Source organism: Brachionichthys hirsutus, chromosome 3 (assembly GCF_040956055.1).
Source record: "Brachionichthys hirsutus isolate HB-005 chromosome 3, CSIRO-AGI_Bhir_v1, whole genome shotgun sequence".
Lineage (NCBI taxonomy): Eukaryota > Metazoa > Chordata > Actinopteri > Lophiiformes > Brachionichthyidae > Brachionichthys > Brachionichthys hirsutus.
Window position 1 is genome coordinate 16,382,426 of NC_090899.1, and position 26,252 is coordinate 16,408,677.

The window sequence follows — 26,252 nt, forward strand, 5'->3', positions numbered from 1 at the left end:
ATCAATCAATCACAAGACGTATGGAACGTGTCTAAAACATGGGCATTTATGAGAAGACAAATAATACGTGTGTATTTTATTTAATAATAAGAAATAACATTTGTACTTTATTTGCATTCATTATTTTTACAATAGAATAAATAATAATGTTAAGAATCATAATAATAATGATAATTATAATAATAATAATGATAATTATAATAATAATAATGATGATAAGTATAATGATAAATAATAATAATGATAATAATAATAATAATAATAATAATGATGATGATGATAATGACGATGATGACAGTAATGATAATGAAAATAATAATGATAATAATAATGATGATAATAATTATTATTTTAATTTTTTTATTTCGACCATGTAAACAACAAATAATAAAATGATAAAACAACGCCAAATACATGCGCACACATATACATAAACATATACATAAATACATATATATACTGTACAGACATATATAAAGACATATACCATCATCATCAGCGGTCTCTCGTAGTCGAGCATGACTGTCCTCCTTCTTGGTCCTTGTGGGTCTTCAGGTGGGCTATAGGCCTATCCTGGACCCAGTTATTCTGGTGCAGTGTGGACAGGGGAATGTAGTGGTGGTGGGTTTGGGTTGGGCCTGTTTGGTGGTTGCTCTCTCCTTCCTCAGTCTGCGCTAAACACACACACACGCAGCACATGTAATATTAATTAACAACAATAACTCAAACAATAAATAATAGCCATAATGCACTAACTATGCAATTTACATAAGCGAAAAGGAGTAGGACGAAGTTATTTCATCCTACCCCTTCTAAACTTAAACATTATCTGCAATTATAAATTTACGAGCCAATGTACCTAACATCCTCTACCTTTGTATAATCAACATTCTTTGCTAATGAAGATAGTAATTCCTACCATGTTTGGACACATGAGCGATTGTGTTAGTTATTGTCCTTGTATGTTTGTAAAATCTTTTCTTTGTGCCTTCTTTTAAATAAAGTCAAACTCAACATATTTTTCATTTCATTGCTCAGTCTATTCCACAGACAGTAATACGAAAACCTTTCTTTGTTGTGCGTATTCTACAGACCTTTAATAATAATGATAATGATAATAATGATAATGATAATGATAATAATGATAATAATTATGATGATAATAATAATAATGATAATAATAATAATGATGATAATGATAATGATAATGATAATAATTATAATAATAATAATGATGATAATAATAATAGTAATGATAATAATAATGATAATAATAATAATAATGATAATGGTGATAATAATGATAATAATAATAATAATGATAATAATAATAATAATAATGATGGTGATGTTGATGATGTGTCCGGGCAGACACCTGCAGCACGCCGCCACACAGCCTCCTCAGCACCGCGCTCTCTTGGCTCGGTGCTCCTTCTCTCCTGCAGCCGGCGGAGAAGCGGATCAGACGGGCGCTGTACCGCGGCGGCCGCTCGCCCGCTGCCTTTGCTCCACCCTGCTGGTCCGTTCACCGCATCGCCTCTGTGTGTGCCTTTGTGTTTTCTCCGTGCAGCTCTTCTCTGCTGGGATCCTGGGCTGCCAGGGGCTGCAAAGCCGTGCTCGTCGACTCATTCAGAACCAGATGCGTGTGTGACAGACTCTCCGCCTTCGCCATCTTAGCGCGGCTCAATCCCGAAATGGTGAGTGTGACAAACGGCGTTGACGTACAAGGTGTCGGACACGCGGATGCATTAGCTGCTCTTTTATTTATTTCTTTTTGCTCAGGGCGTCTTGCCATCACTTATCAACAATACCCCCACCCCCAACCTCCCCATCCCACCTCACCGTTTCTGCTGGTGTGTGTGTGTGTCTGTCGGGGGGGGGGCTTTTTCAGTGTGCATCTACAAGGGGATTTGTATGTTGAAAGAGGGGCTGCACACAGGAATGGCAGCCGTGTGCCAGCGGGCAGCAAGATGGTGGTGACCAGTCATATCCATGCATGGCATTGTGAGTGGGGTGTGTGAGGCTCATACCCCCCCCCCCCCGTGAACGCTAACATTATTTGGTCTTAGTAGCATACATCTCTCTGTCGCCGTGGTTAAAATGCCCCATGGAGGAGGTGCTGCCTGACAATCCAATAATCTGAGGGAAAACAAAGAATATTCGGGGGGGGGGGGGGGTGAGGGAACACATGGCCTTGCAGCGCTGCAGCAGCTGGACACCGCAGCATGTGATGATGACTCAAACACACCTCAGCTTCTCTGGGGAAAGGCCACCGAATGTTTCATCAAGTGTGACGAGTTATTATTAGACAGGAAATTGCCTCTGAAGCAGGTGATTCACGAGTTGCCCTGGTAACAGAGTCGGCGTTGAGACAATGAAGACAGCTTTGTGTTCATCCTGCTGCCTCGGCTTTGATTTAAACATGTGCTGTCGCGTTAGCTCAAGGTGCAGACGGTGCGCTAAAGGGACGCTTTGCGGTTCAGCTCAGTTCAGGGCTTCACAGGAAACAAAAAGATATGACTGTCCTATCTCTGGGATGGTGGACCAGAGATAGGACAGTCACCCATTCACACGCATTGATTTGGGATTCAGTGTCCCGCCCAAGGACACTTTGACATGTGGACAGTCAGAGCCGGTGCTGCAGCATTTACTCTGCTTCCACTGAAGCTTGAACGGTGAGCTTCTGAAATCATTCGAGGGACAGAGTTGCTACGTGAGAATATAAAGTTTCTAGAGACACTGCTATGCACAAAACGCAAAGCATCAGCATCTGGAAGGAGGAGGACACAAGTAGAGACCGATATGGATCAGGTTCTTCAGGGCCGATACCGACACCGACTGTTAGTGGTCAGCGAGGCCGGCAGCCGGTATTTGGAGCCGATATTCATTCGCCGTAAACAACTCCAAGACAGGAGGCGGAGCTAGAAGTGGAGGAGATGAAGATGCTGAGGTTCTCCTTGGGAGTGACCAGGTTGGACAGGATTAGAAATGAGACAATAAGAGGGACAGTGAAGGTTAGACGATTTGGAGACAAGGTCAGAGAGACCAGACTTTGATGGTTTGGACATGTCCAGAGGAGAGACAGGGACTATATCGGTAGAAGGATGCTGAGGATGGAACTGCCAGGGAACAGGACTAGAGGACGACCCAGGAGAAGAGACATGGACGTAGTGAGGGAGGACATGAGAGTGGCTGGTGTTGGGGAGGACGATGCAAAGGACAGGGCTAGAGGACGACCCAGGAGAAGAGACATGGACGTAGTGAAGGAGGACATGAGAGTGGCTGGTGTTGGGGAGGACAAGCCGAAAGAAAAAGAAGAAGAGTGCATTCATATTTTAAGGGACACGTGTGACACTTGTATTTCGAAAGTATTTTGATATGTTTGGTGAAATGGCTTGAATACTATTAAACTGGATTATTACTGTGTATTTTGAACACATATTATTGACATTAGATGTATTGTCTAAATGTGACTTCATTTCATTCTGGATTCATGCAGAGTTCGGGTGAGATAAACAGTTGGGCAGCAGCTGTTGCCCCCTCCCTGTGTGACGGTGGCAGAACGTACCGATCCCTCGCCCTCGGATGGGAGCTAGTTTTACTAGGAATGCTGGAAAAGGCAACACTTGCCCCCCCCCCCGTTCTTAATGTGATGGCCGTGGTTACCATGTGAATTATACCGACTGCAGCACGTAGCAGCTTCTAATTGTTCCAGCCACGCTGCCTGCAGCCTCGCACAGCGCCAGCATGACAAGCAGCCAGTCGCCTCTTTACTCTGCCCCCCCACAACCTTAGTCTTTTCTTTCCACCAATTTTCATGCTCTGATAGTTTTATTTCAGCTCTCCCACTTATTAATCCATTATTTGCTCTCTTGTTGCTCTTATGTCCATTTGGTTTTCGACAATTTTGATTCTCCTCTACCTGCTCCCTGCTCTCACTGCAGATCACAGTGTCATCTGCAAACATCATATTCAGAGGAGCTTCCTGTCTGGAAATAACTGTTAACTCCTGCTATCTCCATCCTTTTGGCAAAGTCCACCTCCATCTGTCCTTCTAGGTTCCTGTCCTGAACACCAAACTTCCCCATCACTTCTTCATCTTCTCTATTTCCTTCACCAAAATGCATTTCATTGACGTGCATATCTTCATGAACTAAATATGCGTTATGATACTTTAATCTTTTGTTCAGAACCAGCTACTTATCACCGGTAACTGACACGACTTCCCCCCGCAGCGCCACGGAGCACAGGCAAGCATGAGCGTCGAAACTGGACGGTCATTGGATAAATGCTGGGCTTTGTCCCGCCCATCAGCGTCTCTGGGGCATGATGATTGGATGATCTGTGTGAGGCAGTGATTTTGATTGACAGTGAAGTAAGCGAAGCATAAAACACCTGAAGCATTTTACAAGTGTTTCATTCCGTTGTTCTGAACTGATCCGGAGACGTTACGGATCCACAGCGACTTTGTGTTTGTTAGAAACGACTAGCGTTGTGTAACATTTATGATTTAGGCCAGAACTAAATGAGATTCCCTCCGTGAATGAGCAGCAGCCGCAACTGGAGCACTCCAAACCAAAACAAACATGGGAGAGGGCGGGACTTCCCCTTCTACTTTGTCCAATCGACAAGCGCCCCTTTCAGCCACGTGACGCCGCTCCAAAAGTTCGTTTCGTGAAGAAATCACGGTGTGAACGCAGACCTTTCATAAATTATAAATGCAGGAATCTGCTCCCAAAGGAACCGAGTCCTCTTGGTCCGGTGTGAAAATGACCTCAGTCCCTCCAGAACTTCTCCTTCTCCTCTAACTCACCTCCTACCTGTGGAGCGTAAGAACTTCTCCTTCTTCTCTAACTCACCTCCTACCTGTGGAGCGTAAGAACTTCTCCTTCTCCTCTAACTCTCCTCCTACCTGTGGAGCGTAAGAACTTCTCCTTCTCCTCTAACTCACCTCCTACCTGTGGAGCGTAAGAACTTCTCCTTCTCCTCTAACTCACCTCCTACCTGTGGAGCGTAAGAACTTCTCCTTCTCCTCTAACTCACCTCCTACCTGTGGAGCGTAAGAACTTCTCCTTCTCCTCTAACTCACCTCCTACCTGTGGAGCGTAAGAACTTCTCCTTCTTCTCTAACTCACCTCCTACCTGTGGAGCGTAAGAACTTCTCCTTCTCCTCTAACTCTCCTCCTACCTGTGGAGCGTAAGAACTTCTCCTTCTCCTCTAACTCACCTCCTACCTGTGGAGCGTAAGAACTTCTCCTTCTCCTCTAACTCACCTCCTACCTGTGGAGCGTAAGAACTTCTCCTTCTCCTCTAACTCACCTCCTACCTGTGGAGCGTAAGAACTTCTCCTTCTTCTCTAACTCACCTCCTACCTGTGGAGCGTAAGAACTTCTCCTTCTCCTCTAACTCACCTCCTACCTGTGGAGCGTAAGAACTTCTCCTTCTCCTCTAACTCACCTCCTACCTGTGGAGCGTAAGAACTTCTCCTTCTCCTCTAACTCACCTCCTACCTGTGGAGCGTAAGAACTTCTCCTTCTCCTCTAACTCACCTCCTACCTGTGGAGCGTAAGAACTTCTCCTTCTCCTCTAACTCTCCTCCTACCTGTGGAGCGTAAGAACTTCTCCTTCTCCTCTAACTCACCTCCTACCTGTGGAGCGTAAGAACTTCTCCTTCTCCTCTAACTCACCTCCTACCTGTGGAACGTAAGAACTTCTCCTTCTCCTCTAACTCACCTCCTACCTGTGGAGCGTAAGAACTTCTCCTTCTCCTCTAACTCACCTCCTACCTGTGGAGCGTAAGAACTTCTCCTTCTCCTCTAACTCACCTCCTACCTGTGGAGCGTAAGAACTTCTCCTTCTCCTCTAACTCACCTCCTACCTGTGGAGCGTAAGAACTTCTCCTTCTCCTCTAACTCACCTCCTACCTGTGGAGCGTAAGAACTTCTCCTTCTCCTCTAACTCACCTCCTACCTGTGGAGCGTAAGAACTTCTCCTTCTCCTCTAACTCACCTCCTACCTGTGGAGCGTAAGAATCTCTTCTGGATGAGCAGCATAATTTTATCAGTTATGTTGCAGTCAGACAAACAAACCAATGCCGGCAACAGATCCTCCTCGGTGGAAATAGAGAGATCCAGCTGATCTGTTCCATTGACTTTAGAGAAGAAAACATTTTGTCCACCTCAGCAGAGATTTTTCTCCACGTTACTGCACTTGTAATCCAATTCCTCTCCCATTTGCTTTAATAGGAAGAACTGACTGCAGTACAAGTGAAACAGAGAGATTGAATTAACTTGGCCCCAACGCACACATCAAAGTTGGAGACAAGTCAGGCTATAAACTCAGCCAATTAGCTCCTACTAGAGGCGGGTGTGGGGGGTGAAGTCCATCTGACCAATCCAACAACTGCAAAGCTTATTTTATTTAGCTGTCACCTCACTTTCCTATAACTCATCACTAGACACCAGGTGTGGTGAAGAGCAAAGCGGTAGACTGTCAAGCTTTCCCTTCAGGCATCATATTTTGACTCGTCTCCGACCTGCCATTCTCTCTCTCTCTCTCTCTCTCTCTCTCAACCCAGCCGGTCAGACAGATGGCCGTCCACCATGAGCCTAGGTTCTGTCCAAGGTTTCTGCCCGTTAAAGGGAAGTTTTTCTTGCCTCCGTTGCTCTTGTGGGTCAAGTTGGGTTCTGTGTTTCCCTGCTAATCCTGTAAAGCCTTGAGACGACTTTATGTCGTGATCTGGCGCTATAGAAATAAAACTGAATTGAATCATATCAAACAGTCGAGCAGTTCTATTTTATCTCGATGGTGAACATCACCACATTCAAAGAGCTGATGGAGTCATGTTTATCATCTTGTTTTCTGCATGTCTAATATCAAATTATTATTTTACTACGAACAAACTTAGCCATTGATTGCTGAGGGGCCTTTCTCAGCTGGTGCTGTGCTCCCAAATCACTGAATATTTGTAGTTGACTTGTGATCAGCATAGTTGGTGACAGTCAGTGCTGTTCATTTGTCTTTTTCTTTATCTTTCCCTGACATTTTAGCTACTCTGTTGCCAGCCTTATCTCGAAAATATTATACCTGCTGAACATTAGCATGCTAGCATATCAAAACTAGAATTCATACTTAAGTCATTGATTTTACCATTTCCAGGGCTCAGCAGATTGAAGAGATTCATTACAGCGCTGTCTTTCATATTTAGGCAGGTATCAGCACTATGTCAAACTGTGATCTGGACAAGCTCAGAAGTTGTTTAGAGAGAATTCTACTTTTTGTTGAGTGTCCATATAGCTATTTAGTTTTGTTCAGGTGGCATCAGTGACGACTACATATCAGTGCAGACAATTGAGGCAATGCATTTTGGCTCATTTCGAAGTTATTTTATGATATCTAAGAAAAGCCTCAGAGATGTATTGACAAGAAATATTATTCTGACTGTGTGAGTTCCCAGCAAATCAGGCTGACAACTGACAACTCCTGTTAAAGTCTGTGAGTAGCGCTGCTCGACGGCAACGTGCCAGAGTTTGCTTTAGGTGGATTTGAGCTTTATCACTTTATCACTTCCAGTCATCATTCAGCGCTTGTGTCTAATTAGCTGAGATCATCATCAGGTCATCAGAGCTGAATCACCATGAGGCCAGGAATGAGATTTGGAAACATGTCTCATTTTCACAGCGTTCTATTATTTTCTTTTTTCAGAACATGGATAAGACTCAACTTCCATCTGTGACGCTGATTGTGGGCTGTGGAGTGTCATCGCTGACATTGTTGCTGCTCATCATCATCTATGTGTCTGTATGGAGGTGAGATTCAGCATTCGGCTCCAAATGTGAGGAGGGAATCTAAAACTGAAAGTATTCAACAGCTCCTGCGTACAGACTTCACTGTCTGTCTGGTGAACATCTGTCAAGCAGCCATAAACACAAATGAGAGGACAGTATTACAAATGTTAGAGTGCTGCCTTGTTGAGCTACGGTTGGCAAGTCTGGTCGAAAATTATATTTGATCAATTAATTAATGTTGCATACAGAGTAATCTGTGGATTTGGATGCCATGTGCATTAGACAGTACCAGAAATGGTGAAAAAGTGACATAGAACAAGCATCTTTTCTCACATCTTCATGTAAATTTAAGTAAGTAAATTTGCCATTACTTAGCAATTATTTTAGATGTCATGTGGATAAGAAAGTAACAGATACATGTATGATCACATGACCTCAACTCTCATTGGGGTTGAGCTAACTAATTCTGCAGATCAATGTAAATAAGACAGTCATACCGGATCGGTTGACCGCCAGCAGCGTTGTTAACCCACGGGACGCTGCTGGATTACTGTGGTCGAAGACAGAGACAAAGAAGAGGAGGAAGAGGAGGAAGACGAGTGCATCAGCAGCGAGAGAAGAAGGAATGAAGAGTTCAGGACTGAGAGTAGAGACTCTGAATGTTGGGACGATGACGGGAAAAGCTAGAGAGCTGGTGGACATGATGAAGAGGAGGAGGAAGGTTGATGTGTGTCCAGGAGACCAGGAGGAAAGGAAGCAAGGCTAGAAGCTGAGGAGCAGGATTCAAGTTGTTTACAACGGAGGAGAGGAAAGAGGAATGGAGGAGGAGTTATCTTGAAGGAGGAGTTGGTGCAGAGTGTTCTAGAGGAGAAGGAGAAGTTCTTACGCTCCACAGGTAGGAGGTGAGTTAGAGAAGGAGAAGTTCTTACGCTCCACAGGTAGGAGGTGAGTTAGAGGAGAAGGAGAAGTTCTTACGCTCCACAGGTAGGAGGTGAGTTAGAGGAGAAGGAGAAGTTCTTACGCTCCACAGGTAGGAGGTGAGTTAGAGGAGAAGGAGAAGTTCTTACGCTCCACAGGTAGGAGGTATGTCAAAGTAGTTCAGGACAGCAGTGAAGTGTGCAGTAGGAGTAACAGGAGTTTAGTGTCGAGGTGGGATGCACCAGGGACCAGTTCGGAGCCCGTTTTTGGTTGCCATGGTGATGGATAGACTAACAGATGAGGTGAGACAGGAAGCTCCTCTGAATATGATGTTTGCAGATGACATTGTGATCTGCAGGTAGAGGAGAATCTAGAGAAGTGGAGGTCTGCTCTAGAAAAGAGAGGGATGAAGGAGAGCAGGAGTAAAACAGAGTACATGTGTGTACAAGAGAAGGTCCCAGGGGGGACAGTGAAGCTACAAGGAATAGACGTAAAGAAGGGAGAGGACTTCAGGTACCTCGGGTCAACAGAGCAGAGTGATGGAGAGAATGTGGAAAGGAGGTGAAGAATCGTGTGCAGGCAGGCTGGAACGGGGGGAGGAGAGTATCAGGTGTGCTCTGTGGTAGGAGAGTGTCTGTGAGGATGAAACGACGGGGTCCTCCACAACACCAGCCAAAGAGTAGCTGGTGTTGTGGAGGACGATGCAAAGTGCAGGGTGGAGTGGAGAACATTGATTTGCTGTGGCGACCCCTCACGGACAAGACAAAAGTACAGTAGAAGTAGAAGTAGTCGTAGTAGGCAACATATCTGCTGGATGATGTTTCCTCTGTCTTCTCCCTGCAGGTACATCCGGTCTGAGCGCTCAGTTATCCTCATCAACTTCTGCTTATCCATCATATCCTCCAATGCGCTGATTCTTATTGGGCAGACACAGACACGGAATAAGGTCAGGATATAAGTTCAATGTAATAAAATACATACATTCTGGTTACGTTTGTCAGGGCAGGTGATTGTGTGGACCCAACAGCACGGCAACAGCGGTAAGTCCAAGCAGCGTAGTTTATTATGTGCAGTCGTTCAGCAACCAGACGAGCAACAGTACAAATAAGGGCAAGGCGGGGAACACTGGAAAGTAGGAATAATCACTGACTGGAAAAGCACTCAGAAAGCGCAGGGCTCTGCCAAGCAGCTCGTTCCCCTCCTAACTGGATCTACACCGTCCACATGGTGATCTGGATCAGCACCAAAAGGTTCTAGATTGTTCTGGTATCTTTATACACCAACATGAAAAGTCACCGTGAATCAGAGTTTATGTTTATTTTTAACTGATTATTGAATCCATAAATGGTTTCATGGATCTGATCCAGATGAAATCTGCTGGTAAGATAGAGACCCCCACCCTACATGACTGCTTCAAATTCCATAAACATTGGTCACATCGAGATCAGTCCGGAATTCTTTGAGTTATCTTGCTAAAAGTCAGACATATTCCCAAATATCTAAACATAAAGGAATCAATAGCCACCAATGGAAAGAGTTTGAATGGAAACTAAAAATGCGTTATTTCCATACTCCCTTAGTTGTATCAATTTTTTTTAAAGATCACTCTAAAGCTTTGTGTTGGAGACAATGTGGCAAAATAGGAGACCACACTCATATTCTATGGGACTGTCCAGTACTAACAAGATACTGGGAAAATGTTAAAAAAGAGACGGAGATACTGGTAAAAAAGCAAGCCCCTTCAAATATGTTGCTTTATTTATTAGGAGTTATTTTAGGGGATTCCTTTAATTATGATAAAATATATTTTTTGAGGATACTAATATTGATTGTCATGAAATCAGTCACTGCCAACTGGAAGAAGGTGAATCCACCAACAATCATAGAATGGAGAAACAGACTAAAGCAAGTTTACATAATGGAAAAAATGACGGCATCACTGCAAATGAAAATGGACCGGTTTAATCAGAGATGGGTTCTAGTTAAAGAGTACCTCAATCTGTAAATGGAACTTTAACTACGCACATGTATACATGTTTCATGGTCGTGGTGAAAATATGAGTGTAAGTATACACATGTGTATAGATGTGTAATCTTTTTTTATGTATATACAGCATGTGTACTTGTTGGTTCTTGATTTCTATAATATAAGATATATCTGCTGAAGTTTATACATTTACAGACGATAACATGGATACTCCTAAAACGCTTTGTTCTGTATATATTTGTTGTGTCTCCTCGGTCAGGTCTGGTGCACCCTGATTGCTGCCTTTCTGCATTTCTTCTTCCTGTCCTCGTTTTGCTGGGTCCTGACGGAGGCTTGGCAGTCCTACATGGCGGTGACGGGACGCCTGAGGAATCGCATCATACGCAAGCGTTTCCTTTGTCTCGGCTGGGGTGGGCCTTCCATCCGTTTGTCTGTCTGTTCCCTCTGTCCAGGATGTCTCCTGTCCTCATGTCCTTTGCTTGCCTCTTCCATCCAGGTCTCCCCGCGCTGGTCGTGGCGATCTCGGTGGGATTCACCAAGGCTAAAGGATATGGAACACCGAGCTAGTAAGCACACTTCCCTGTACATCCTCAGTGCCTCGTCCTCTCTAGGTATTCGTGCAGATGTTACACATGGTTTGAGTTTACGTTTGGACTTCAGTGAACGTCTCAATGTCTCTCCGTCTCATCTATTTTAACACTTGTTGTGTACGCACCTCTAACATTCTCAATTCTGTCCCCTCCTTAACACGTCTTGTTTTCTGACTCCGTCCACTCTACTTTTTCCAACCATGTCTTTGTCCCTCTTTATTCCCATGTCCCCTCTCCTAGCTGCTGGCTGTCTCTGGAAGGAGGTCTTCTCTATGCATTTGTTGGACCTGCTGCAGCCGTTGTCTTGGTATTTCCTCCTTTTCAATGCAGTTTGTCAATGTTATTATTTTTTTCATCAAAGTCTAATTCAAATGTAAAAATTCCATTCACCAATTTGAATGCAGCGCAATAGCTAATTTTCATTTTCCCTTAAGAAGATGGCATTAAGTCTGCATGTATCCACATCAGTATTCATCGTAGTAATAATACTAACAATCTAGCAAGAATGCAAGTAGTTGTTGTTTTCATTAAAAAAACAAAAACAGATAACAGGAGCAGTAATAAAAACAGAAAATCACATGAATTATAATATGGAAAATAACCTATTTCATGTCTGCTGTTTTCCTTGCCTGCCTCTTTCCGTCTTCATCTCTGCCTTTCTTTATTCCTCCCATCCTTGTTTTTATTCCCTCCCATAAGTTTCATCTTTTCCTTCACTGCCACATCTGTATTTTTTATTACATTCTCCTTTCTGTTCATTTCCCATCATTTCCCTCTCTCCTTTTCTTTAACTGCTTCTTTTCATCCCCCGCCCACCTACAATATCACTTCCTCATTTGGTCCCTTCCTTCTTCCTTTCATTATTTCCTTTATTATTCTTTTCCTCCTCGATGTTTTTCCTTCCTTATATCCTCTTTATGAGGACTTTTATTCCCACATTTTTTTAATCCTTCGTATCGGCATAATATTTTTATCCAAATGCTTTCTGAACAAGTAGCCGATTATAAAATGTTTTATGTGATTTTTGTTTGTGTTCAGAACAATTCTGAAAATAATGTCTTCTTATTTTACATATTGTGATCTGAAATGGTCCTGAATGAATTTCCTGTGAATGAATCCATTCAGTGACATTTCCAGTGAAGCATGTTGGCTTCTCGTTGAAATCCCTCCTGAGACTGTTTACAAGTGAATAAATTCACTGAACAGTTCTGTTGAACGTCGCTCCAGAAGAATCCAAAATGTGGACTCCATTTCTGTCACCATTCATTTCTCCATTCCAAGGACAGTAGAAGCATTTGGTGAATCCCTGGCACTAATTATTCAAACGGAGTCAAATGAACTTAAATAAATAATCTAACATCAGCCTGTTTTTACTTTGATCCGTGTTTCATGGGTTTATTAATAGCTCATTTTCTGAGCTCTTAATAAACCCTGGTCGCTACGATAGAATCGCTTCTTGCTAGTGTCTCTGTTCAATGTGCTCCGAAGTTAAAGCCGTGCCGAGGACAACGGGCTCTGAGGCGATTGTCCCGGCTCTATATGTGTCCTTCATAAAACGGATGCAGCAGCGTCTTTCCTGCTGCGAGGACCGTCGAGTCGTCCATAAAGACCTCGACATAAAGAGACAGTCAGACATGAGTTGCTACTTGTCTGTGTGTGCTCTCCTCACATTAGCTGCTAATCATGGGCATAAATACAAACACGGCTGCAGGGACACTGTGTCCTCGTCTCATGAAGCTCTTTTTCCTTCCTTGAACATCTGGTCCGCTATGAACCCGTCGGCTCCTTGGCTCAAAGTGAAAACGACAGATAAAATAGTCCTTCCCGTTTGCTCATAACTGCTGCATGATTTTTATTTTTATTTTCCCGGGACATGAAACAATACAAATATTTATATGTGAGCCATGCATCCCCTCTACTTGATCTATCTGTCATGTTCAGCCTGCTATGTGTGCAGCGTCTGTCATCATCATTGTCATCCTGCATGCTCAGGAAGTGATGCTCTGTTTAATCCTGTGCCTCTTCTCTTCGGCAGGTTAACATGGTTATTGGGATTCTCGTTTTTAACAAACTGGTGTCCAAAGACGGCATTACAGATATGAAACTAAAGGAGAGGGCGGGGTATGCCTGATACTACACACCCACCCTACACCATGACCCATAAGCAGCCCGGTGGCTCAGTCCAAGGGAAGCACTAGTGCAGGACCGGCTCATTGGTTCAGACTTCAGACCAGCGAATTGGTTGAAAATAAGGCTTCTTTTTTAACAGCTTCAGGATTAGAAGTACGAGAGAAAATAATGAAAGGAAGATGTGAGAAGAATACAATTAAAGCACAGAAAGAGAATGTGTTTTAATTACTATTAATACTTCTGACTGGAAGCTAAATGGAGGCTAGGAGAATGCTAAAAATAGCAGCAAAGCCGTCTGGTTGCTGGTCCTGCACAGACTGAGCTCGCTAATGACTCATCTCATCGCTCTTTCTTTTTGTGTGTCCTCCAGATGTTCTTTGTTTGCAGGTGTTGCTATTGATCCTTTTTTGTCTCCTCCTGTTTGGTTTTTCCCAACAGAGGGAAGCAGGACTTTTAGAAAGCAGCTCGTCATTCTAAACATTCACCTTGTCACCACATTGACTGACGGTTGTAAGTCTGTCTCCTGGCCGCTGCCGTCTGTGTCATCGTTACGGGCAGCAGTGACACGTGTGGCTACTAATGGAACACTCCAACATTTTGGAAGAAATGCTTTCTCGGTGTTTCCCCAGAGTCAGACCAGGGTTGGATTCTGCTTCACACAGCTGCAGCGTGTCTTCCTGTTCTGGCTAGGCGTTCGTAGCTCCTCCCCCTTGGCCCTGCAGCGACAGCAAACCAGGGAGGCAGCAGTACACAAAAACCCGCTTATGTTATGACAGTTTGTGTTCAAGCAGCAACTTTTAAATGCTGTCTTCAAATTGGGAAGGCAACATGGGAGGCCGATCATCCTGGAATAATGACGCTAATGATCGTTCTACTGTTGCCAGAGTGATGCTTGATGATTAGGTGCCGTGTTGAACATGCCACTGCTGTGATCAGCTTCGCCTCGCTCGCTGGCAGAACGCCGGCGTGCGATTTATGTGCGTGCTGGGTCGGCAGGATGCCGCCATTTCCTTGCTCTGTGTAATTAAATATCGTCTGAGGTCGGTAGAAACCGAGATCTAAAATGAAAAAGAAATGCAGACAGAGTCATGAATGCTGCGATAAGTTCTGGTTGTTCAGTTTGCTTTGGACCAATGAGCACGAGCCCTGATGGCTCTGAGAACTGTCCTGACTACCACACAGAAATGAATCTGTTCATGTGGCACTGTAGGCAGCGGAGCCAAGGGAGGGAAAATAATAACTGGGAAAACACCCTAAATAAAATGTCCCCACCTCTATGTTGTTACTTTAAACATGAACTTTATTCCAGTTAAAAAATATTTAGTAGATTTTCTATTTGCTCGTCAGCGTCCTTTCATCTCTCTGACGGTCAAATCATGGACACACACAATCACAAAATAAGTAGTCAGTGAAAGCGAAAGCGTAAATGTAACGTCCATGATTCTGAGACGATCCGCGATGCCGCTGTGCTCCAGCAGGGACGTGTGAACGGCGAGTTGAGCCTCCTGGGGGGGCGCCCTGATTCGCACCCGAGACTGCCGCTGTTTTAAGTGTCACTCAAAAAGCTTCTCCAATGAAATCCAATACCTGCACAAAGCCCCGCCTAAAACTGTTATTTTTCATGTCGATCTTGAGTCACTGGCCAGTTTCTCTGTTGAGCAGTACAGTGAACACGAACTCCTCGGGTTACCAACCCGGTCAAACTGCAGAAAAGACTCATCAAAGACTAGCAAAATTATGGGGACATGCCAGATAAAAGCACCAATTTTTGGTGGGAGCCACCTCATCAAGATGGTGGATGGCGGCCATCTTGGATTTCCGCAATGTAAAATCTATAAATTGATGATTCTAAATGCCAATATCTCGGCTTCCAAGCCACTTTGAAGTCAATCTTGGTGTCAAAGTATACATTCAGAGAATTAAAGCTATTGAGAATATCATTATGTGACTAGGTTTTGGCAATATTAAATTATTTGGTCCATTCGGGTGACATATCCAATCAATAAATTATTAAAATTGAACAAATATATTTTGCGAATTCCCACCGCCACTCCGACCCAACTCACATATCTGAGTTGTGGGCGGGTACTATCTCACAGATCTCCAGCCTCTCACTGCGCTGTCGCACTGGAGAAAGTGACAGATGACTGCTGATGCTACAGATTCCTTGCTGTAAGTAATTGTTTCAAAGTACTTAAATAAAGATAAAGTCTACCCATAAAAGGTAGACACCACACGGCACAGACACCGGCCACTTCCTGCTGCCATGTAACCATGAAGAGGCCGACACTAGGACACGGATTCATCTGCTTGATGCCCTGGAGCATGCTTCTTCTACCTGCTTGGTACGCACTGTGGATACGGATGTTGTCGTTATCCTCATCGCCGAGTTCCAGGCGCTGCTCACCAAATATCCAGCTGCAGACATCTGGGTTGCTTTTGGCACTGGCAAGAACTACAGATAACTTCATATCAATACCAGCTGCCATACTCTGGGCAAAGACAAGTCCACAGCACTTCCCATCGTCCACTGTTTCACAGGCTGTGACACAACCTCAGCATTCTGCGGGAAGGGGAAGAAGGCAGCATGGGAGGCTTGGAATTCCTACCCCGAGGTCACCCAGGCCTTCAACTACATGGCAGCGAATCCGCACACTCCCGTGACCATAGATGACCAACACTTTTGACTTCTGGAGCGCTACACAGTCGTCCTTTACGACAAAACAAGTGATTGGGAATCTGTCAATGAAGCAAGGAGAGAGTTGTTCTGCCAGAAGAACAGAATGATGGAACACATTCCAGCAACTTGAAGCGAGTTGCCTACCAGTCTGGGATCTGGGCAACATCTGAACTGGCCCAGCAGCCACACCCAATCCAGACGGTTGTGGATGGACATTGAATGGAGACGGCCAGGTCTGGCTTCCAGTGTGGAGCATTCTACCAATGGCCTCAAAAGCCTGCGCTGAACTGATCAAATGTGGCTGTGGTGCAAGGTGCTCATGTAGGAAGGCACACTGGAAATGCACAGAGCTTTGCAGTTGCAAACGTGACATATAATGTCACGGTTCCTGACCCTTGCCTGTCTCACGACTCAGATATTTGCTCTGCCCCTTCTGTACCTCACCTTTTCTAACCTCCAGGTTTTGAACTGTTCCACTGCCTCCTGTGTCGTGCATTTGGGTCTGAAAACAAGCACGGTCTAACAGATCATTTGATTATACATGTTATAATACTTTATGTTAAAAAATGAAGCAAATCAATTTCAATTCATGTATGTCATTCGTTTATGTCCAGCTGCTTAGGAATCCAGTTGAAAACGATGCATACATTGCCAGAATGAACATAATTTATTTGATCTCTGCAGAAATAATCATCTAGTGGTATTCTCAATAGCTTTAATGCATTCCCTGACTCAGAAAATGTATACTTTGACACCAAGATTGACTTCTAAGTGGCTTGGAAGCTGAGATATTGGCATTTATAGATTTTACATGGTGGAAATCCAAGATGGCCGCCATCCGGCATCTTGATGAGGTGGCTCCCACCAAAAATTGAAAGCTATGGTGATGTAGAGCACATAAAAAAATGTTTGTGCTTTTATCCGCCGTGTCCCCATTTTACTCAAATCTGGTCCTAAGCCACCACAATATCAATGAAAAACTGTGATTAAAACTCTGGCTGTGGATCAAAGGAACAATCCTTTGATCTTGGTTGTTTGGATCATCCTCTAAGAGGGTAATGCTGCGAGGTAGCGACGATTACAAAAACAAAGCACTCTGGATCCAAGTAACATTCTCGATCGAGTGATTCGGGATGGCAGCAGCTCTGCCCACAAGGACTTGGCTTGGGGACTGGAAGGGGGACCAAAGTCTGAGGTGTGACCTGGTAGCTGGAGGGGTGTCAGTCCACCTCCTGATCACTGCCATGCGGCTACCCTTCACGCCGCCATCTCTCTGCATTATTTCATGTCTACAGGCCCTGTGTGTAGATGTGTGTGTGTGTGTTTGTGTGTGTAGATTAATTAATTAATTAATCCCCACTGGATATTAATAAAGTGCCTTAATCTCAAGGAAAATTCACCACGACAACCAAAAATGTATTTATTTCTTTTATGATATTTACTAAAACCCTATAAATATTAAAAGACTCAATGTAAGATCAACATTCCGCTGTAGGTTGGGGAGCAGCTCCAGAAGTCACTGCTCCTTCTCGGGAGGATAACTAGTATCAGGGAAATGTTTTTCTGCACTAACTTTCAATGTAATGTTGATTCCAAATTCTCAGGGTGGGTTTTCAAGGTCACCTTGAGAGTCTCGTTGTGGGACAGTCGATGACATAATGGGGACATTGATCTGCTGGAATGGAGGTTTGTGCTCACTGGATGAAGAGTCATTCAGTTCCCGATGGAGATGAGAGTGTTTCATTTCAAGCGCTCGCTATTTCTGCCGGGGGGGCAACAAATTGCTACATTGGTTTTTGCCTATTGGTTGAAAATCGACTTCTGATTTCCTGCTGCGTTCTTAGTCCAAACAGCAGAAGCCCCCTTCGCTGACTCCCTGGGGGTGCAAAGAAACATATTTTTCAAAGTGTTTGAGTGTTTCTTTAAATGCTACATTTCATTTATGGATGCAGAAAGAGAAAGCTAAACACTTAGCATGCTGTCCCTGACTACAGGCCAAGCCACAGCGCACACTTCCCCCCTGCTCCCCTCTGGCCCCCAGCCCCCCTGCCCTTCGTCCGTACTGGTGGCATATTCGGATGCTATTTTCTTTCTCTCTCTGAAATGTTTGCTTTCTCAATGAGCTCTCTGTTTTTACTGTACTTTGTATTTGCTGTCTGAAATGTCTTGTTTGCGTTTGCACAGAATCCGCTCTCTCTCGCTCAGGGCTCTCCCGTCAGGAACATATCAGACTCAGAAGCCCCCTCCCCTGTCATCAGTGATTGGGTAAAAAAAAATCCCTGCCCATCGCTAAAGCGGCTGAGTCCTCTAGCAAGCGCCTCTGATTGGTTGCTGCCTATTTACCTCACTTTTCCATAGTTGACATTCTAAGTTGGGCTGTCTCTGTTAGCTGTGCTCGTTGCAGGGTCGTAGCATTCCGATTTCTGCTAAGGTAAGGGGCGTGGCCATGTCAGGTTGTCACCAGGATCCCAGAGACCCCAGAGGAACATTTGAGGAAGGTGCCCAAGCACGCACATCCTGTCATTTCATGCGGTCGACACTGAGCTCTGCACACATTAACCTACAAACGCCCAGGTTGTTTGGGTTGAGTGTGGGTGTGCCCCGCCCTTTGCCGGTAGCGGGCTGATACTGGCTCCTGGTTACTCTTGACAAGCATGGAAGATGAGCGACTGTGGGCGAGAGGATAGCGATCAGCTCCAAGCAAGCGGATGGATGGAAGGAAGGAAGGATGGATAATTAACTTGTATATTTTGATTCGAGTTATACACTGCTGTTAAACTGGCAACTTTGGGCTGCACTGTGTGAAATATTTGCCTCTTCAGGGAGTCCTCAATCAATTAGTCTAAAGTTTAAAGATTTTTGTTTAAAGTGTGTGTTTTTTTATTTAAGGCCATACTTTTGATCACCTACATTTTAATATTAAATGTACATTGAGATATTATGTACTATATTTCAATAAGTTGTAGTTGAGCTTAAATACATTAACATTTGTTTAACATTACAGGAGGTCGTCGACTTAACCTGATTAGGTCGTAAATCGGCTCATGCTAAATCACCGTAAGAATATTATGCTGCGACACGATCCTGTAAATGAGGAGTAGAAAGAGACCATTTCCTCTCCATGGTCTTACTGGCATGTTGTAAAAACACGTCGTAAACAGAGAAAAAAACAACAGAGCCGAGCAGTCGTAAAGTCGAACTGACCCCTGAACTGAGGGGGGGCAACAGTTCAATCCAAGACACAAGACATACCCTCATTTGAATAACTTTTTTGCTGCATTTTCATCTGCAGCATGAAAGAAAGAAATATAAGAGCAGACCGCGTTTATTTATTTATTGATTTCATTATATTTATGTATTCATTATCATATTTATTTCCACATATACTTTTAATCTTTTTATATTTTTTAATATTTTTGTGTTTACATTTACTGTTTTTTTCAATTTATTTATGAATATAATTTTGTATTTTCCCCCCATTTATATCTTTCTTAAGTTGTGGCAGTGTTGGTCCTCCGTACTCCCACCAATCCAGAAATGTCAAACTAACAAATGAGACTAACGTTCCAGAATAGTTACACTTGACTGGTTTGGACTTTATATTGCTTGTTTGTAGTTTCAGATCAATCAATCATTACACGATATTGACAGTTCTGTGAAGTACTTGGGACTCCCATATTCTTGCTGATTTGGCAGTATTGTTATTTCGCCAGTATGTTTGGGAAATAGCTGTTAAATGACATTTTAATGGTTTGAATCTTGTTGAAAAGTGCAGCCTTCACCTGGAAGCTGTACTTTAGTTGCTACCTGTTGAACGCTAACATCAATCTCACCTCTCTTAATGTGTTCAGTCTACGTAGGCTGAATTAGGGTATATTGAATAATAATGAGAAGTGGGTGCAAATGTACTGTTTTTAAATTTCAGTGTACATAAATTGTGAGGGCAGCACAGTGGTGCAGTGGGTGGTGCTGTTGCCTCACAGCAAGAAGGTCTTTGGTTCAATTCCACTCTCATTCCTTTCTGTGCAGGGTTTGCATATTCTCTCCGCGTCTATGTGGGCTCAGCTTCCTTCCACCACGAAAACAATGCAACCTGGATGAATTGGCCACTGCATATTGTCTGGAGGTGTGAATTAGTGTTTTTTTTGGTTGTGGCCCTGTGATGACATGTAGACTTGTCCATGATTTGCCCCGCCTATGACCGGGATAGGCTCCAGCATAATTATCTGTGATGAGTGTAGCTGGACAGGCTTGTGGATTCGTCTGTATAAGCATTGTCTGCTACTTAGCATGGCCGGTTTATTCGTTGGAGGAGCCTAGTCTACTTCTGTGGTCTCCTCTCAGTTGAACTTGCAGTGAGCATCTCAACAGGGATTAGATACCCAACCAGCCCAACTCGCTCTGACACAGCAGCTGGTCCGCTTTCACACTATTTCTGGCCTCCCCAATGCTAATGTTGTTGACCCCCCTACCTCCTGGTAACCTTTGTTTGGTATGTCGTTTCACTGGAATTAAATAATTGATGATGACAGACAAATCCGTGTTTGAGCCCATTTTCAGTCACTATCATCAGAAACAAAATAGGCTACCACCACCAAGGAGGTTTGCCTATCCTGCAAAGCACCAGACCTTGACTCGTGACTGCACGCTCTGCTTTGCCAGGTCGTGTGTGTCTCCAACAGTTTATCATTGTTAGTTGTAGTCATCAAAAACCAGGTGCCAGAGATACAGTTTTTAATATATTATTATTTAAATGTCACTGGAATAGATAATTGAACTTCAGGTACCTCGGGTCAACAGAGCAGAGTGATGGAGAGAATGTGGAAAGGAGGTGAAGAATCGTGTGCAGGCAGGCTGGAACGGGGGGAGGAAAGTATCAGGTGTGCTCTGTGATAGGACGAAGGGACAGGTCTACAAGACAGTGGTGAGGACAGCCATGATGGACGGCTCAGAGACAGTGGTGAGGACAGCCATGATGGACGGCTGAGAGACAGTGGTGAGGACAGACATGATGGACGGCTTAGAGACAGTGGTGAGGACAGACATGATGGACGGCTTAGAGACAGTGTCTCTGAGGAAAAGACAGGAGGCGGAGCTAAAAGTGGAGGAGATGAAGATGCTGAGATTCTCCTTGGGAGTGACCAGGTTGGACAGGATTAGAAATGAGACAATAAGAGGGACAGTGAAGGTTAGACGTTTTGGAGAAAAGGTCAGAGAGACCAGACTTTGATGGTTTGGACATGTCCAGAGGAGAGACGGGGACTATATCGGTCGAAGGATGCTGAGGATAGAACTATCGGGGAACAGGACTAGAGGACGACCCAGGAGAAGACACATGGACATAGTGAGGGAGGACATGAGAGTGGCTGGTGTTGGGGAGGACGATGCAAAGGACAGGACTAGAGGACGACCCAGGAGAAGAGACATGAACGTAGTGAGGGAGGACATGAGAGTGGTTGGTGTTGGGGAGGACGATGCAAAGGACAGGGCTAGAGGACGACCCAGGAGAAGAGACATGGACGTAGTGAGGGAGGACATGAGAGTGGCTGGTGTTGGGGAGGACGATGCAAAGGACAGGGTGAAGTGGAGAACATCTCACGGGACAAGAAGAAAGTACAGTAGTAGTAAGTTACAAAACTTTTAAACAGAATCTCATGTGAAAAATCATTGGCGTTTCATTTTAAATCATCATGTCCCATCTAATTGTAAATTAATTTGACAAATTGTGAGCAGTTTTAAAGTAGAAAAGCATTCAGAGAGCACAGACCTCCTCCAAGCAGCTCATTCCTCTCCTAACTGGATCTACTCCGTGCACATGGTGATCTGGATCATTATCAAAAGGTTCTAGATTGTCCTGATGAAAGATTACCCCCAGATTCTTGGACGTGGTGCTGGTGGACACTGAGACGCCATCTAGTTCAACTACAACACTAGAACAAACATTTCTGAGATGCTTTGGCCCAAGAAGCAGAACCTCAGTTTTATTTAGATTTAATAACAGGAAGTTCTCGGTCATCCAGGAGTTAATGTCCTTAAGGCACGTCTGAAGTCTAACCAACTGATCGACTTTGTCTGGCTGAACTGACAGGTATAATTGAGTATCGTCCGCATAGCAGTGGAAATGTATGCTATGTTTCTTAATAATGTTACCTAAGGGAAGCATATACAGCGTGAATAAAATAGGTCCAAGCACTGAACCCTGTGGAACTCCATATTTAACTTCAGTGTACGTAGAAGACTTATCATGAACACGTACAAACTGAAATCTATCAGATAAATATGATCTAAACCAGTTCAATGCAGATCCTCTAACACCAACAGATTGTTCCAGCCTCTGTAACAGAATCTGATGATCTATTGTGTCAAATGATCCATTGTTGGATTTTTGTGAAGAGGCTTAATGACTGCTATTTTAAAAAGACTGGGGAACATATCCTGGAAGTAAGGTAAGATTAATTACGTTTAGCAATGGAATTCTGGGTCGCAGTTTGATGATTGACTTTGTTGTCATATCATCGACCTGTGGCCATATGTCTTGGACACTCGGGTGAAGAGTGGGGCGGAGCTGTCGATCGATCACCACCTGGTGGTGAGTCGACTCCGATGGTGAGGGAGGATGCCGGACAGACCTGGCAGGCCCAAACTTATTGTGAGAGTCTGTTGGGAATGTCTGGCAGAGCCTCCTGTTAGTAAGAGTTTCAACTCCCACGTCTGGGAGAGCTTCCCAACCGTGGCTGGCCCACTCGGGTATTGAGTCCGAGTGGGCCAGCTTACGTGCCTCCATTGTCAAAGCGGCCAATCGGTGCTGTGGCCGTAAGGTGATCGGTGCCTGTCGTAGCGGCAATACCCGAACCTGTTGCTGGACATTGGTGGTGAGGGATGCCGTCAAGCTGAAGAAGGAGTCCTATCAGGCCTCTTTGGCCTGTGTTACTCCAGAGGCAGCAGACAGGTACCGGCAGGCCAAGCGGAGCGCAGCTACGTTTTGCTGATTCAAAAACGGGCATGGGAGGAGTTCGGTGAGGCCATGGAAAACGACTTCCGGACAGCTTCAATGAGGTTCTGAACCACCATCTGATATCTCAGAAGGGGTCAAGCAGTGCACTGTCAACACTGTGTGTGGTGGGGATGGTGCGCTGCTGACCTCGACTCGGGACGTTGTGGATCTGAAGAAGGAATACTTTGAATACCTCCTCAATCCCACCAAAGTGCCTTCCATTGAGGAAGCAGGGCCTGGGGGCTCGGGAGTGGGATCTCCTATCCCTGGGGCTGAGGTTGCCATGGTAGTCAAAATGCTCCTCAGTGGCAAGGCCCCGGGCATGGATGTGATCTGCCCAGAGTTCCTTAAGGCTCTGGATGTTGTGGGGCTGTCATGGTTGACACGACTCTGCAACATCACATAGATATTGGGGGCAGTTTCTTTGGATTGGCAGACCAGGGTGGTGGTCCCCCTTTTTAAGAAGGGGGAACGGAGGGTGTGTTACAACCCTAGGAGGATCACACTCCTCAGCCTCCCTGGTAAGGTCAAGTGGCTCTTTGGGTTGGGTCTTGGGCTGGGAAGTGGAGAAGTCCACCGGTTCACGTCCTAGCTTAGACAAAATGTGGAGTGTGTGCTGGTAGCTGGAGAGGGTCAGTCCACCTCCAGAGCACTGCCGAGGTGCCTTTGAGCAAGGCACTGTCCCTTCTACCGCTCCAGGAGTGCCGATTGTGGCGGTGCCTTCACCCTATTCCCTCTCCACATACTAAGGGTACAATGCATGTATGTGGCTGTTTCGATGGGCCAGTTGTACAAGGTTATAAATTAAATTTTGTTTTTGCAGTGTAACGGTTATAATAATTTACAATGACAAAAATAAAGGTTTTCTTTCTTTCTCTTTCTTTAGGGGTAGTGGAGAGGAGGGTCCACTGGATAGTCGAACCTCAGATTCAGGAGGAGCAATGTAGTTTTCATCCTCGCCGTGGAACTGTAGACCAGCTGTGCACCCTCGACAGGGTCTTTGAGGGTGCATGGGAGTTTGCCCAACCAGTCCACATGTTCTTTGTGGACTTGGAGAAGGCATTCAACCGTGACCCTCAGGAGTCCTGTGGTGGTTTCTCCGGGAGGACATCGGGGGCAGTACCTTACCAAACCCTCTGATATGGGCCGTACGTTCCCTATATGACCGGAGTCAAAGCTTGGTCCGCATTGCCGGCAATAAGTAGGACCTATTTCCAGTGAGAGTTGGACTCTGCCAAGGCTGCCCTTTGTCACCGATTCTGTTCATAACCTTTTATGGACAGAATTTCTAGGTGCAGCCAGGGCGTTGAGGGGGTTCGGTTTGGTGACCTCAGGATTGCGTCACTGCTTTTTGCAGACGACGTGATCCTGTTGGCTTCATCAGGCCGTGCCCTCCAGCTCTCACTGGATCGGTTCACCAGCCGCGTGTGAAGCGGCCGGGATGAGAATCAGCACCTCTAAATCCGAGGCCATGGTTCTCCGCCGGAAAAGGATGGAGTGCACCCTCCAGGTCTGGGAGGAGATCCTGCCCCAAATGGAGGAGTCAAGTACCTCGGGGTCTTGTTCACGACTAATAATAATAATACATTTTATTTAAAGGCGCCTTTCTCGGCACTCAAGGACACCGTACAAATACACACAAGAATAACATATATAGAATAAGAAATTAACTGAGTAGAAATTAATAAAACCAAAATAAATTAAACGGAAATAAATTAAGAAAGTGATATGAAAAAATAAAATAAAAATAAAAATTGACAGTTGGCATCCGATGGAGTAGGCAGTTTCAAACAGATGTGTTTTGAGTTGTGCTCTGAAATGGTGGAAAGAATCGATGTTTTGGAGTTGGGTGGTAATGAGTTCCAGAGACGGGGAGCAGAGCGGCTGAATGCTCTGCTCCCCATCGTGATGAGATGGGCGGAGGGGAAAAACAGGTGTATGGAGGAAGAGGATCTCAGGGTGCGGGAAGGAGTGGGGACACAAAGGCGGTCAGACAGATATGGAGGGGCGAGGTTGTGGATGGTCTTGAAGGTTAGCACAATAATTTTAAACTGAATACGGAACTGAACAGGAAGCCAGTGAAGTTGTTGGAGGACAGGATGATGTGATGACTGAAAGGGGTTCCTGTGATGATACGAGCAGCTGAATTCTGGACTAGTTGCAGTTTATGGAGGGTTTTGTGAGGGAGGCCAGAGAGAAGGGAATTACAATAGTCCAGACGGGAGGTGACAAGACTGTGGACAAGGACAGCAGTAGTGTGGGGGGTGAGGGAGGGGCGCAGACGATTGATCTTCCGAAGATGGAAATAGGCAGTCCGGGTGATGCTATTGATGTGCGATTGGAAAGATAATGTGCTGTCATGGATGACACCCAGACTCTTAACCTGAGGGAGGGGTGAGACGGAGGAGTTATCAATTGTTAGGGAGAAGCTGTCTGATTTGGATAGAGTGGGTTTGGTACCAATGAGGAGAACCTCGGTTTTATTACTGTTTAATTTAAGGAAATTTATAGTTAACCAGTTTTTAATTTGAGAGATGCAATCGGTAAGGGAGGTGGGTGGGAGAGTGGATGAGGGATTAGTGGTAAGGTAGAGCTGGGTGTCATCGGCGTAATAGGCGCTAAGTTAAGTGCAGTGTCGCCGCTCCACGCTCTCTCTCTCTCTCTTCCTCACTCACTCACTCGCTCCCGGGGGGGAGGGGCTGGACGCACACACAGACACATCTCACAACACTAGTCACGAGTTATCTCAGATTTTAAGCCCTCGCTTTTTTCTTTAAAACTAAAGAAAGCTTATCACCATTGCTGGACCGAGTAGGAAGACAAAAACACATCACTTTCATACGGAATGGGAGGCGGAGTTTGTTTTACGATGTCGCCTTTCTGCCTGTGCCGCCCATCGATCGCTCCGCAGACAGATGTTTTATTTATTGATACACCGGAGAACACTTCGGCTGCTTCAACACGACCAAGAGGCAGTTTTCTTCCTGCAGTACTCTTCATCAGATACTCGGAGTAATGAAACTTAAACTAAAGAACTAGCAGTGCTGCACCTGAGTGTTCTTCTCTGCCGCTAACTCTAGCACAGCTGCAACTTCCCCTTGCACTACAAAATAAGAGCGCACATTTCAAAATAAACGTCAAGCAGCTGCGCTGCATTTACACTGCC

The 26,252-nt window shown here is 44.8% G+C and overlaps 1 protein-coding gene across 1 annotated transcript in view; it reads left to right on the forward strand.

The window, feature by feature from the left end:
- adgrb1a (adhesion G protein-coupled receptor B1a) overlaps window positions 1-26,252 on the forward strand; it is a 179,840-nt gene that overhangs the window by 129,037 nt on the left and 24,551 nt on the right. Inside the window, exons 18-25 of the mRNA XM_068760530.1 lie at window positions 1,571-1,697; window positions 7,705-7,808; window positions 9,549-9,651; window positions 10,952-11,102; window positions 11,189-11,258; window positions 11,523-11,589; window positions 13,318-13,403; window positions 18,298-18,357. Coding sequence (XP_068616631.1) covers window positions 1,571-1,697; window positions 7,705-7,808; window positions 9,549-9,651; window positions 10,952-11,102; window positions 11,189-11,258; window positions 11,523-11,589; window positions 13,318-13,403; window positions 18,298-18,357 — 768 coding nt within the window. The remainder of the gene's footprint in view (window positions 1-1,570; window positions 1,698-7,704; window positions 7,809-9,548; window positions 9,652-10,951; window positions 11,103-11,188; window positions 11,259-11,522; window positions 11,590-13,317; window positions 13,404-18,297; window positions 18,358-26,252) is intronic.